This window comes from Helianthus annuus, chromosome 4, assembly GCF_002127325.2.
Source record: "Helianthus annuus cultivar XRQ/B chromosome 4, HanXRQr2.0-SUNRISE, whole genome shotgun sequence".
NCBI classification, from domain to species: domain Eukaryota; kingdom Viridiplantae; phylum Streptophyta; class Magnoliopsida; order Asterales; family Asteraceae; genus Helianthus; species Helianthus annuus.
This window is the reverse complement of record NC_035436.2, coordinates 201,530,191-201,545,622: the sequence shown is the minus strand read 5'-3', so window position 1 is coordinate 201,545,622 and position 15,432 is coordinate 201,530,191. Positions and strand designations below refer to the sequence as shown.

Here is a 15,432-nt window from a genome sequence, read left to right as displayed (position 1 = left end):
TGGCACACTTACCCCCCTAACGGAATAATTGCAATTTTACCCCCCAATGTTCGCTGTTATGTCGCAAGTTTACCCCTGGCATCAAATTTGTTAACCGGTCAACAAAAAAATGTGAGGGTCAAAGGGTAAATATGTAATTTCACCTTAATAGTACCTTATATATTAAAATTACCCTTAATATAACATCCTATCTCAATCTTACCCCCTAAGATTCCACCTCCACTCCTTCTTCTTCACTCCCCCCCCCCCACCGGCGACGACCACTCCTTCTTCTTCATCACCCACCGGAGACCGGCCACTCGTTCTTCTTCATCACCCACCGGCGACCAGCCACTCCTTCTTCTTCATCACCCACCGGCGACCGACCACTCTTTCTTCTTCTTCATCCACCTCCACCGGCAACCGGCCACTCCTTCTTCTTCACCACACCACCGGCTACATTTGGGCCAGCAGAGAATGAGCGAACCACAGAATGCAATGATGCATCCACCTCCACCGGCAGAGCCAGGGCCGGCGACCACACCACCGGCCACCGTCGATCCACCTGTGGTCCAGCGATCCTCCCTGTTCTCGCAGTTTTCAGGTAAAATCAAACAAGTATTTTTATTGTGGGGTAAAATCAGGTCAGAACTAGTAATGTGAGGTTAAAAAACAGGGGTTATTGAACATGGATGTTTCTGTGTTTGCAGTGGACATGAGGATTCATGTTTCACTACGATCGATTGTGGTCTCCTTGGTTGTCAAGATGCGAGGCCGCCCTTTTCCTGCATTTCCAGTTTCCCCCTCAGCAGGAAATGGTTGTGTAGTGTAATTAAACTCTAATATATTAGGATCTTTTGGTTTAATATGTAGTGTAGTTGAACTCTAATTATATAATGTTAGTTAGTAAGATTTTGACCAGGTATGCTTGATCAGGTATAATTGATTGTACAGGTTATGTTTGATCATAGAACAGATATGCTTGGTTATGTGCAGTTATGTGCAGTCCACAATTGCATTACAGGTTAGATGTGTAGTTATGTTTGATGTTCAGTCCACACTTGCATTACAGGTTAGATGTCAGTTATGTTTTACTTGTTTTATTCCAACACAAGTTGCTGCTGTTAAATGGTTATATCAAGATTGAATGATACAGAGTAGCCAAACACACAAGATTGAATGTTGCTGTTAATGTGTCTGTTCTTGAACATATGGCAATACAGAGTAGCCATCTTTTAAATCAATATGAAAAGTTTGAAAAGTTAAATGGTTATATCAAGATTGACTGTTAATGTGTCTGTTCTTGAACATATTTGCATCTATGATTAGTGAGTTTGTTTCAATTACTGGAATTGTGTGTTTGGTTACACAGGCTGTATAACCTTTGCTGCTGATCATGGCAATAAAAAAACGACACACAGTTGTATGATGGTTTTTGCAAAGGAAATGTGCCAATTTATGGTTTTATGGTATACATGAGTATGACGTGTGACGTTAAAGATGGCAATGTCTCTGCAACTGCAAGTATGTCGTCTTTAACTGAAACATTCTACATTGAAAGAAATGAAAGAAACATAGTTCACATACAACATGTAATAAGTGGAAGCTATCTACAGGTTGATTGTCATCTTCATACATTTCTGTAGTCTATTGTGTCATGCAACCAGTTTATGTATTTCTTAGTTATACAGTCTATTGGCTTTGATGTGTTTTCGATTGGTTCTGCAAGTGTTAAAACATAGCTTCTTTTATGTGGCATGATGATGCATCATAAGTTATCAATGGGTTGATTATTAAGAGCAGGGGTTTATAATAATCGAATATGGGTGGTGGCGGGAAGGGTTTTGGAAGTTGCAGGGGGTAATATTGCTTCGTAACACAAAGTATAGGGGGTAATAAGAAAGGGCATTTTAGTAATTTACATGTGAGGGGTAATTTTGCAACATAACAGGAATGTTGGGTGTAACACCTCGAATTTTTGTGTCCAATAATGTGTTAACACGTGTCATTTGATTACACGTGGCATTAATATTAAATAAAGGACTAATTTTGACAAACCTTGAAAGTATGTAAATTCGAGGGTTATAAATGTCAACCAAGGGTAAATATACTGTATAGTAACCCTAAATGATGCTCGTACCTTCAAACGAATAAATCATGGATCGTACGGAAGCGAAACGCGGAAGAAAGTGAGAGATTACAAGCTACAGGGGTTAACTGTGTCAACATGTTTAATTATACCTCTGAGTGACCCTTTAACGTTCCCGAGGCTTTATAACAGTATAATACACTCACTATAATGCAATATATAAATTTCACGAAGTTCCGTTTTAAAACGAGAAAGTTATGGTCAAATTCGTAGGAGAAGGGTTAAAAGCGTCAATAATATAATTTAAGGTTTTCCGGATAATAAATAAACTAACCGGGGGCTTAACAATGCGGGTAAATAACGCAAGGTCCTTAAATGTAATTAATCGAGGGCCATATCGCAAAGTTACCCCTTCAAACCCGAAAGGTCAGGTAATTAATTACCAAGATTTTCTAATCATTACAAAAAGATTTAAAAAGATCCTATTCTTAACCCTTACGGACCGTAAAGGTCAGGCCTTGCGGACCGTAAGGGGGTGAATGATTGCTGATGATCCGCCTCTGGCTTACGGACCGCAAGGCCGAAGCCATACGGTCCGTAAGAAACGCCCAGCGACAGAAAATTGGCTGTTGGCTGTTATAAGCGGCAAAACAATAAATGATGGGTCTTCCAGAGTCATGGGCGCCCCCTACTCGACCCATAGCACCATGGGACACCTGCCCATCATCCATGATCAGTTATAGGCCAATGTGTGATGATCTTAGGAGCATTCTTGCACTATAAATAGGCCTTCTTTGTTCACAACTTAAACATAACTCAAACACACCTTCTCTGATCATTCTAAGAGCTTCCAAGTGTTCTTCTTTGTTCTCTAAGCAAGCCTAAGCTTCTGTAAGTCGTTTAGATCCTTTGTGGTTCAATTTTACTTAGTAATGTAGCTAAAAACCAAACCGTCGTAACTACGGTTTGACTTCAAAATAAATCCGTAATGGCTCAGTCTTATGACGGATAAAAGTAGTTATGAGTTGGTATTTATATGGGTAATAAACCTCTAAAAGGGTTCCCTCTGATCACCACTCTAACTAGCTCAAATGTCGAGTCAAACGAATGCTTAAAAAGTCAACAGAAAGCTATTTTTGCGATTCTTGCATAATCTGTGATATAAATGATATGCAACCTGTTTAGACACTCATAAAACATGATATTAAGTATATAAACTTGTTTACGCTCGTTTGAATCGACCATTTGCTATATTGAACCGGTTCGGAGCCGAATGTCGCAAAAGTTTGACTTTTGCTTTGACTTCAGTTCTGACCCGTTTTAGTGAGGTATAGATATGCCTTAGGACTCTCTTAGGACAAGGTTACATGATGGTATAACCCTCTGTGACCGGTTCATGAATTGTCCGAGTCTTTTACGCATTTCCGTTAATCGCCTAAAAGTTGACCGTAACACCATTATTAAAATAAAGCGAGTATTTCGGATACGTGAACGGACCATAACCTTGCTTAGTAAATTATAAGCATGTTCTTAAAGTTTCACATCAATCCGAGGTCTAGAATGAGAGTTATGCTAAATAGCGCAATTAAAGTAAACTTTTGTTATAAACGGCGCAATTAGCATAACACCTATCTAAACCAAGATTTCGTCACTAAAACTTTTACCCACTGTTATGAAATAATATTTTTGGAATTTTAAAGATTTTTAATAATTTTACCTTGCTCATAACCTGCGGTTATGGCTACGGTTCGATAAATACCGAATATGCCCTTTTCGGCCAAAACTTGAGTTCTACAAGGTCTTTTGACCCGATTCCAGTTGCTACTGATTTTAAATAATAAATAAAGTATTTTAGACTTTATATACTGTTCGGGAAACTCAGATTTCCTGTAGAACTCGAAAAGCTCTTTAAAAGTCTTTAAAATGACCGAAAAACCCCTACGGGGCGATATATTAACTAAAACTCGTTACGGACATCACGGAAGGTATCCTACTGATACCACAACCTCTTTAAGGCATATTGATTTAGGAAACAAGCGTAGGACTCTCATGGTTAACCGTTTCGCCTATTGCGCGCACGCTTCGGCTTATGGAACTAGTTTTCATAAATTAGCCGATATGGGTCAAACCATATTATTTTGACCCTAAAATCCAGAGTGTGAACTTTAAACCCATATAAAACAAGTCTCTGAACTTGTTGGGTCAGAATCACACTCCATTCTCGGTTTTCGCCTCTTCGCGCGATTAAACCATATCTATCTTTTGAAACCGACCGGTCTAGGCTACGGCTAATATAAAGACCCGTTAGGATTCTAATAGGTTAATTAAAACCTTCGTTCCAGAATAGGAGCCCCAGTAAAAGCTATCTGTGACATAATCCATTAAGGAATATACTTGCAAAGGTAAATACTTTTAACTTAATTTCCCTTATACGGGCTTGGGTTACGGTATATAAAATACCGCTTGATTGAGCATCATATCTTCTATCGCTTAGGTGGTTAATTGAATAATGTGATCGGCTCATTTAAACAGTCTTGTTACTTAAAAGCCTTTGGGGGGTTAATGACCGTTGTCCCGGATATCCTTGGCATCATTTTACGAAATGGCCACGACCTCGACATCCCGGTGTAGGCGTACACCCGGTATATTATGTCGACATTATTATTATTAAAAGACGTAGCCGTTGGTTTTTACACCACGGTTTTACGCAATGTGGTGTGTCTATTAATCTTTAACCCGGACAGGATCCGGGCTACTGAACGCATAAAAGGACATGTAATTCGTTCACAAGATTTTAATAATTTTCCCAAGTTATAAAAGAGTTTGTGCCTCGTGCATTCAAATCAATTTTAATAAACATTTTCAAATGTGTCAGTTGAACGTATTTACCAGTGTAAACTGACGTATTTTCCCCAAAAGATTAAGTGCAGGTACTACACGAAATTTGGCTGGTAATAGCTTCCTAGCATCACGAATAGTCTCGCAAACTTGATGCTGTATCTGACTGAACAATACTTTATTTTATTTATGATCCCCTGTGGATACAATTCGACTTCTGTAATACACTTGATATTACATTCAAAAGGTTGAATTATATTTATCTTTATGCTTCCGCTGTGCATTCATATAATTGTGTGGTTTGACTATATTGTTGCCAACTACGTCACGGTAATCCCCCACCGGGCCCACCGGTGAGACACGTGGAAATCGGGGTGTGACATTGGGGGGGGGGTAAAATAGTCATTTCACCGCTAAGTCAACAGATCAGTCCACAAATTTGATGCCAGGGGGTAAACTTGCGACATAACAGCGAACATTGGGGGGTAAAATTGCAATTATTTAGATGGGGGGGGGGCAAGGGTGCCAATTGGCCTAAACCCCAGGGGGTAAAATTGCAGTTTACTCTTGATTGTTATACAAATGACTATCGGAGATGGGTATTTATACCTGCTGGTCATACTACGGTGAAGGGTTACTACAGTTCACTAATAAAAGTGTGGTTCCAATTTGTTTTATACAAATTACAACATTGGCCAAACTGTCTAACATGTACATTTAGGGCACCAACGATACTAGCTAAACTTTATAACTTAACTAACGAGATTAATAACGATACTAAATGAAAGCTTCATCTAAACTAGCATTTCAAGTACCTTGGTGTTCAATTATTAGTGTTTGTTATATATTTCTATTTAATTGAAAAGAAAGACTCATGTATACAAGAACATGATATCCACAGTTGTACTAGTATCATCATAGACATAAGAAACAAATGTTCATTCAAATTCAGACACTTAACTTAATACGATAAAAACCAACATTATAACACAAATCACATCCACAGTTGTACCAGTATCATCATAGACATAAGAAACAAAGGTTCATTAAGATTCAAACACTTAACTTAATACGATAAAAACCAACATTATAACACAATCACATACTAGCTTTTGGGGTTGCAGAACTTGATCTGTGGATCTTACACAATTCAAGATCTAGTTGCAACTGTTATTGAGAAGAACTCTTGAACAACAGTCCCAATATCCATTCGATCTTGTGGAGACCTGAAGAGCATTGCACTCCAATTTCCACTAAAGAAATCAAACCCTTTTCATCAACATCCTCATTTAGAAGCAATGGATCCAGAATCTCAAGCACAGAACCATCAGCCAAAGCATTGCGAGCATAGGAATGCAAAGTTAGGCCTTCTTCAAACATTGGATCAACAAGTTTCTTCCCTGTCATCATCTCCAACAATAGGATACCATAGCTATAAATGTCCCTGCTGGTTGAAACTTCACTTCCAAGTCCATATTCTGCAAATCATATTGCAAAGTTAATCGTATAGTATCACGTAATACAAAGCAGTCAAATGCACTAGTCATCATTAGCTTACCTGGAGGTGCATATCCAATGGTTCCTCTGAAAACACTTGAGCTTTTGTTGTTTGCATTTGGAACTCCTTTAAGGGAAAGAATTTTTGCAAGCCCAAAATCTCCAACATGAGCTACCATATCACTGTCTAATAAAATGTTGCTCGGCTTCAAATCACAATGAACTACTACGTTTCCACAGTAACAATGTAGATAATCAAGAGCACAAGCCACATCGTTGAGAATGTTGATTCTTTGAGCAAGATCTAGCACTTGGTGTATTGAATGCAGCCAACTATCCAAACTCCCATTTGGCATGAAATCATAAACTAAAGCTTTGAAATCATTGCCTTGGAAATCGATACTTGAACAAGAAGTTATGATCTTCACCAGGTTGCGATGGCGAATATTTCTCAAGGCATCACACTCGGCCATAAAACTCCTAAAACCTCCTCGGAGATTAAGGTTTCGTACTAAATTGCCACAGTGAAGCCACTTTCATCAAGAACTCCTTTGTAGACTGAAGCAAAGCTACCTGTACCAATCAGGTTCTCTAGAGAGAAGCCTTCAGTTGCTTTGAAAAGTCTTCCATATGAAATTTTTTCGACAGATTTTGTCGATATTGTATCTAATTGTTTATTTGTATTCCTTTTTTTACAACAGTAAAACAAGAGAAATGACACAAGAGCTAAACCTACAACAATGGAAGACATTGAAATCGCTACAACAACACCAGCAGAAAGTTTTCTAGTACGTCTTTTGGAGGCGCTGGTTGTGCATTTGGGTAGGTGAAGCTCAGCTATGCCACCACAAAGTCTACGATTCCCAATGATGGATACCATACTTGTGTTGGCGAAAACACCTTTAAAAGACACCTCTCCCTCAAAGTTGTTATATGAAAGATCTAGATACCTAAAATCCATTTTCTGCAAATATGTTGGAATAGACCCAGAAAAGTTATTACGGGACAAGTTAACATATTCGAGGCCTCTTAAAGAACTCAATGCCTCTGGCATCGATCCATGGAAGAAATTTTTGGAGAGATTTAGTGTTTGAAGGCTGATGCAACTGCTAAAACTGCTTGGAAGCTCACCTGATAAACGATTCTCTAACAAATCAAGATATTCTAAGATCTTCAGGTTGCCAATCTCTTGTGGGAGCAGTCCAGACAGATTGTTTTGACTCAGATCTAGCAAAATCGAAAGTGAAGTCAGTTGGAATATATCTTTGGGTATACTTCCTTTGAGGTTATTTCCATTAAGGTCTAGATATAACAACTTTTTGTAGCTGCTTAAATTCGATGGTATAGTCCCTTCCAATCTGTTTGCACCCAAATCTAGTTCCGTTAGAAATGACAGGTTTCCTATAGATGGTGGAATAATCCCAGAGAAAGCATTAAGGCCAAGATATAGTCTTTCCATGTTTCGAAGCTTTCCTATGCTTTCAGGAATCATGCCTGTGAAGTTGTTTTCTTCTAGATTAATCAGTCAGGCCAAACAGATTTCCTATAGATGAAGGAAGTCTGCCTGAGACATAATTCCCATAAAGTGCTAGGTAATTCAGTTTTGATGAGAAGTTCCCAATAGAATTCGGTAACACCCCTGTTAGTCCGGTTTGGTAAGTTCTAAAGACTCTAAAATGCTACAGTTGGACAAAGAATCAAAGAGATTCTTGCATTCAACAGGGTTGCTTTCAAAATCATTGGAAGCAAGACCCAATATCTGAAGTTTTTGCAGTTTTCCAAAATCAGTTTTTATTCTCCCCTTGAAATCATTATAAGAATCTTCAAAAAGTTTCCATTCTGAACAGTTTGATATCGACGGTGGAAGGGGTCCACTAAAGTGATTAATAGCTATTGCTACATGCCTGAGATGAGGTTGATTCAAACATAAGTTAATGGGTAGATTGCCATGAAGTTGGTTTATTGCTATACGTAAAACTTCTAACATTGAAAGGTTGTAGAAAAACAATGGAAACTCTCCAATAAGGCGATTCCTTTCAAGGGCTACTGTTCTCAATTTTTTCAACTGATTGAGGGAATCAGGAATGTTCCCTCCTAATTGATTATCACCTAGATAGAGGTCTTCAAGATATGCAAGATTGCCAATGGATGGTGGAATCCCACCCGCGAAGTTATTTTTGCTTAAAACTAATGTTTTCATCATCCGCAGAGAACTAAAAATATTTGGAATTTTTCCTGATAACTTATTTGAAAATAAGTTAACTAACCATAGTTTTGAGCAACTTGATAAGTTGGCTGGGATATCTCCGGTGAAAAGATTGTTGCAAAGGGAAAGCTTTTGTAATCGTGATAAATGACTTATTTCAGGTGGGATTGTTCCATAAAACTGGTTGTCATCTAAGATGATGGACCTGAGGAAACTGCGGTTTCCAACAGAAGGAGATAAAGAACCTTCTAAACCTCTTCCTGTTAGATGAAAGCTTGTGACTCTTCGGTGCCTGCGACCGCATGTCACTCCTCGCCACATGCAAAATGGAAGAGAATCATTCCATGATCTGAGAACACCCTGAGGGCCATCCGTAATCCTGGATTTGATTTGAAATAATGCAACCTGATCTGCTGGAAGATTCGAACCAGATCCAGCAGCGTTTATTTGTATAAGAATAGCAAGATTTGCAAATGTAACGCCCGTCTCAATTTAATATAAATTTACTACTAAATACGCATTTATTTTGCACAAAATACGGGATAACAAAAACTTTGTTAAGTTTAACATTCATACATGATTTAAGTAATTGGGATTCACATCCCTACAATTTAAATCATACAGAAGTAGCATCAAGAGTTACATGTTCATATTTATTGGAAACAAAATATATTAATGCGGAAACTTCAAAAGTATATGTTCGGTTCTATGACATCTTGCTTGATCACCATCCGGAGTATCACCAACATCACCTAACATCAAAACCAACTTAAATGTTAGTTTTGACAACATTTCAACAAGCATAATCAAATTTCGATATCAAACATATGAAAATAAAATATTTTTTTCCAAATCGTGCCTCCCGCGACTCGCGGGTCGCGCCCTAATTACTAGATCCCGTCGCGTGGCGCGGAGGAAACTAATTTCCAGCAGGCCCGTTTCTGGACCTGCATTTTCTGCCTAGCTCAAGTTTTTAACAAAAATTAAACTTCAAATGGCCATAACTTTTAATCTATATGTCCGTTTTACGCGATTCTTTTTCCTACGTGTTCGTAATTTGATTCTCCATCATATGGAGTTAAAACCTGATATTTAACTTCTCAAAAATATAGAATTTCAAGCCTTCGACTTGAAATTATTTTACTAAAACTTTTGACCCGTTTAAGTTTAAAACCATTATCTTGTTTCTAACTAACCAAATACATGCTCCAATGCATTTAACACGAATTCTTAAGCTTAGGTTCATAATTCTTATGAATTACACAACTAGCACGTAAGCTATGCGCATAGAACCGTTTTGACCCGTTTAAAGGATTTTAAGCAATTTAGTCTATAATCCGCTCTTTTCTTTTCACACTTCAAAATTCCACCTTCAAGGTATCTACCTATATTCCATAAATATAACGCAAGCTCCTAAACAATCCATATGGGCCGTTTACCCGTTTTACCCATCAAGGGCGTTTTGTTCAACTTTAGCCCCTCATTTACGATGACGGGCTTCCACTAAATATTTGACCCAAAATCGCGCATATAACTAATATCTTATTTATGCGTACCTGGCTCGGTCAACATATAGACCCGTTTCATTTTTATACCTTGCTTTTATTAGCCGCTACTCCAAAGCGACGCAATTATTCAATTTCTGTTCAATCCTGTGAACATATAACTTGACAACCAAATGTTAGTCGATATTGCCAAATGGTGTTATCATCACCATTTGGCTCGTTTGGCCTATGACCAAATGTTTACATACATAACAAAACATGGTTTTTAACTACCAATTCGCCCATCCGACCCATTTCGGATTTTACCATTAGATCCCTTTTTCCATTAACCAAGAATTTTCATCATTTTATATGTTCCGATCCGTATTATTTCGTGTCGGAAACATATTTTGGATATAGCTTTCGTCATATTTACAATCTATGAATAAATACATGTCTTATAAAAAGGGTGTAAGCTTTTACTTACCTTGCATCTCGAATACGTTTTTCCTTTATGCTTGACTCGATTTGACCCGCTTTCTCCCCAAGCTTCCACCTAGCTCGTTAAGCGTCAAACTATCATCATCATTCACAAGGTGGTTAGATTAGTCATTATTACCACGACTATTCCACCTTACGTATTTTCTATGTCAAAACTACTATTCGACTCCGTCCATTGTTAGTTTAACTTTTCAAAAGTTAACTACCCTTAATTATATGATATGTGCATATAAGCTAAATCGACTTCAAAATTAAAATTTGTATTACCCCACATCACACGTAATTAGTCGAACTAGGAAATTACGCGTTTGATTCATAATTTCAACATATGAACATTCACTTAGGCATTTTAACAAACACCTTGTGGGCATAATTTATAACATCAACAATCAAGTTTCATAACTAGTTGTTTAGCCAAGCTTTAACATTAATTAGGCAAGTTCATATCATTGAAAATAGGCTGTTTTTGGTGACCTGTTTAACCTGTTTACAAGTCTTCAAAAATTATGATTTTTTTATGTGACGTACCTCTCGGAGGGTTAGGCCTTGTGTTAAAATTTCAAGATCTAACTCTTTACCAAAAATCCGTAAAAATTCATTTACTAAGCTGCAATCGGATTCGTCACTTCTGACTGCAGCTTACGAAAAAATTCATTTAAAGTTCCTCGTTTATCCGATTGACGAAATTCCAGTTGGAGATTTTTGGAATTACCTCTAGCTACCTACAGTAAAAATTTGAGAACATAAATCAGTTCTTAAATTGAGTTATGACATTTGTAATGGGCTGCAAATTCTGCCAAAAAACGCAGCCTGAACCTTCGATACCGAAAAATTCATAAAACATTCAATTTTCATCGAAAAAATGCAATTCCAGTGGGGTTTTAAAGATATTTCCTGGAATTACATTTTAGACTCAAGAAACACATGTTTTTGTCACGTTTTGTCCATGTTACAGCAAATACAAGTCGGCAGTAAATTCTGATCAGAAGCTGTTTGAAATCAGCTTTCAATTAAAGCATGTTTATGACATCATAACACTATTTTTAGCAATTCAAACCCTAAAAACATCACATACACGAATTTAGCTCAACAAATCTGAATTTACTTCATGGAACTCAAATTACACTAGAATAACTATCAAAATCCTAGTGTTTAACATGTTTCTACAAAACCCACTTAACACCTTCAATGGTGATTGTGGAATTCTCAAGCATTGAGCATAATTTCAACAATCTAATGACTAGGGTTTATTCCTAGACACTATTTCATTCTAATTTCATCCAAAAAACATTCATGTAATACTAATTTCGGATTATAATTGTTCATCCAGAATTTTGAATAGAATCAAACAACGAATTTTGACATACCTTGTGATCCCCTGGGCTTGGTGATCACTAATTTATTAAAAGCCCCAAATTTTAGCTTGATTCTCCTTCGATTAAGTTGGATTTTATGAGTTTTAGGGTTTTGAAAGAACCCACCCCTTGGCTCCTGGTCGTTCCTACGCGCACACACACACTTAGGGTGTGTGTGTTGTGTTTTATTATTATGTTTAATAAAACATGTTTGCCCACTTTGCCATTTTAGTCCTTCATGTTTCATTTTTGATCATATAGGGCTATAACTCATAGTTTATCCTTAAATTCATATTACTTAACTAGGTTAATTATTGCTAGCCAACTTAGTAGGTTCGGGAAGTTAAAAACCCGTTTTATTTTAAGTCCCGTTAACTCGGGCTCCTTATGAACTTTGTCTTCTCAAGTCGTTTGCTTTCTTTTTATTTATTATTAGGCTTATTTATTTGAATCCTAATAATTTCCGAGTTAATCTTTTCTGCTAACGGTATTCTACCCGCTCTTTAGTATTAACGGGGTTTAATTACCAAACCCGTTTTCGGGGTGTTACAGCAAATGTATTTGGAGGAGTCAAGGGTTGACAGAAGCTCCGAACTTGATGTGTTGGCTTTTTGGAAAGCCAATGAGTTTAGATATCCCGCACTTGCGAGAATGGCAAAAGACTTTTTGACCATTCCGGTGTCTCCTGTCGCATCGGAGTCTACATTCAGTGCAAGTGGAAGAGTACTTAATGAACATCAAAGTTCACTTAGCAAAGATACCGTTGAGGCTCTCATATGCACAAAAGATTGGTTATTTGGAGATTACTGTAATGTCTTTTCTCTTGATTTTTCTATGTTTTCTTGCATAGTATTCTATAAATGTTATTATGTATATTTGTTTGTACTTTGTAGGTTCGAACCAAGTTAGTGTAGATGAGTTCACAGACGATATAATGTCGCTTGAGATTAGCCGTGAATCAGATGCTTCATATTCTGTGAAAAATCCTAAGGTATCCACTCCAAATGCTTTAAGTAGTGTTGCTTTTTAAAATCAGAGAACATCTTAAGGTACCCACTTCAAATGTTTCTAGAAATGTTGCTTGATAAAACTATATGAATGAGTTTATGTCAAATTGTCTATCCTAATAGGACTATAATTATTTGTGTGTAGGTTTAATTGTTTAGAAGTGAAGCTCTTGAGAAAGAAAGACACATGGAAACTTGAATGTTGAAACTATTTGGATGTTATGATTAGACTTTTATGGATTTCATTTTAAGTTTGTTAAGACATTATATGTTTATGCATGTTTTGTTGAAACTATTTGGATGTTATGATTAGACTTAAATGGATTTCATTTTAACTGATTTCATTTTAAGTTTGTTAAGACATTATGTGTTTATGCATGTTTTATGACTTTTGTGAACCTTTGGCGGCTAAATTTTCACTAAACAGGTTCCTTAATCGCTAATTTCAAATATGGAATAACAGGTCATGTTCATGTCTTACTAGGTCGGGGTCGTATCTTAACAGGTCGTGTTTGTGTCTTAAACAGATCATATGATATGTTGGTAACATTTTCGTGTCTTAACAGGTCATTTCGTGTAACCTGTTTATTAACATGTCCGTGTTCGTGTTTGGAAAATCTGACACGATAAGATTCGTGTCGTGTTCATGTTTACATGTTTCGTGTTCGTGTCTTCACAGATCGGGTTGACCCGATATGCCAACCCTAAACGCAGGTGAGGTGCGACCGTGCGAGTTCAAGGCTGCAGGAGGTGAGATCGCCGGCTGCCTGGCTGTTCTTTCTTAGTTCAAACTTCGAACTTTAGTTTTCCCGCTTCGTTATTGTTCCATTTCCGCCCCCATAATCAACATATAAATGGGTTGTTTTATTATTATTTTGTGTCTTGAGCTAATGAGCTAGCTTAGTAGGCTATTAACAATTATGTTTAGGCTTGTAAAAAGAATTGGAATTACACTTTATACTATCTTATTTTTATAGTTAGGGGTATCCTTGTATTTTTTCAGGGTATCCTTTGTATAAAAACGAAAAAAATAACACTGCGAATACGGGCTACGGCTGCTTATACAGTGGTTCCGCCCCTGAGCATAGAACCATCAGCCTAGGCATTCCTAGCATATGAATGCAAAGTTAGACCTTCAATTCCTACATTAGATCAACAAGTTTCTTCCCTGTCATCATCTCCAACAATAGGATTCCATAGCTATATATGTCCCCGCTGGTTGAGACTTCACTTCCAAGTCCATATTCTGCGTCTTATGTAGAGTTAACCGTAGGGGCGAAGGTTTGTTTGTGCTCGGGGGTGCACCCGCCCACCCCAATATTTCGATTAGAAGTGTATAGGTTCCGGTTTTTCGTCTGGAAATTTTAAAAATTATATAGGATCGCCTCTCCCCAATTATTTTTCCTAAATATTTATACAATATATAAATTAAAGTAAAGTTTGTTACCACTTTGTATATAAGTGATAGGTAGTTTTGTAAATATATTTTAACTCTTATTTGTTTAACCCTAAGTTACTCACCACACAATAAACTTAATCACAAATTTTTATGTCTAAGAACGGATCTTTTGAATGAATGAAATTTTTTAGTTTTATTTGGAACTATCATTATTTGACTTGACCCGAATCGATAGCCGACCCGACCCGAAACATAGAAAAAAATTTGGGTCCAATCACTTTACGCCCCCTCGAAACTTTTGGTCAAACTCTGCCACTGGTTAACCGTATAGTATTACGTAGACTAAAAGAAAACAGTCAAATGCACTAGTGACCATTAGCTTACCTGGAGGTGCATACCCAATGGTACCTCTGAAAACACTTGAGCTATTGTTGTTTGCATTAGAATCTTCTTCGGGGGAAAGAATTTTCGTGAGTCCAAAATCTCCAACATGAGTGACCATATCAGTGTCTAGTAAAATGTTGCATGGCTTCAAATCACAATGAGCAACTACGTTTCCACAAAGACAATGTAAATAATCAAGAGCACAAATTCTTGATGTATTGAATGCAGCCAACTCTCCAAACACCCATTTGGCATGAATTTATAAACTAAAGCTTTGAAAAAGATTTAGTCGATATTGTATCTAACCGTTTATTTGTATTCCTTGTTTGTATTCCTTTTTTACAATAGTAAAATAAGAGAAATGATAACAGATCATCTTGAGTACTTTTAAGAGCAAGTTCCGTTAATTTTTGTGTTAAGTATTGATAAAATGATCAAAATGTCATCTAAGGACTACTTTTGTCATTAAGTTTATTTGACTAGAGGGATCATTTGTGTAATTTATTCAAAAGTTAAGAGAATAATTAATAGATGTTTGCCGTGATACCTAAAATTACTATACCCTGAACCCCCAAACATACAACTTCTTAAAGCTAGCTAGCATCCAAACTTGTTACTTTACTGAAACCATAAGAACCATCTGCGTAATTAACTCGAACAATAAAAAAGAATAGCATTTTAAAACGATATCAA

At 37.0% G+C, this 15,432-nt stretch overlaps 1 protein-coding gene, 1 long non-coding RNA gene and 1 pseudogene across 2 annotated transcripts; all 3 read right to left on the bottom strand.

Moving 5' to 3' along the window:
- Nucleotides 1-382: 382 nt before the first annotated feature.
- Nucleotides 383-7,895, bottom strand: LOC110934184 (annotated as a pseudogene).
- Nucleotides 7,896-8,045: 150 nt separating this feature from the next.
- On the bottom strand, nucleotides 8,046-8,930 carry LOC110934185 (LRR receptor-like serine/threonine-protein kinase EFR). Its single transcript, XM_022177371.1, has one exon. The coding sequence runs from the start codon at nucleotides 8,928-8,930 to the stop codon at nucleotides 8,046-8,048; it is 885 nt and encodes a 294-aa protein (XP_022033063.1).
- Nucleotides 8,931-9,153: 223 nt separating this feature from the next.
- On the bottom strand, nucleotides 9,154-12,093 carry LOC110935281. Its single transcript, XR_002589009.2, has 3 exons — nucleotides 11,962-12,093; nucleotides 10,581-10,649; nucleotides 9,154-9,361 (listed from the first exon to the last, which is right to left on the bottom strand). It is a non-coding gene; the product is annotated as an uncharacterized LOC110935281 (long non-coding RNA).
- Between the last annotated feature and the right edge of the window lie 3,339 nt (nucleotides 12,094-15,432).

Excerpts from the sequence above, each read along its gene's own strand:
- LOC110934185 (XM_022177371.1), bottom strand. The coding sequence starts at position 8,930 with ATGTGGCGAGGAGTGACATGCGGTCGCAGGCACCGAAGAGTCACAAGC.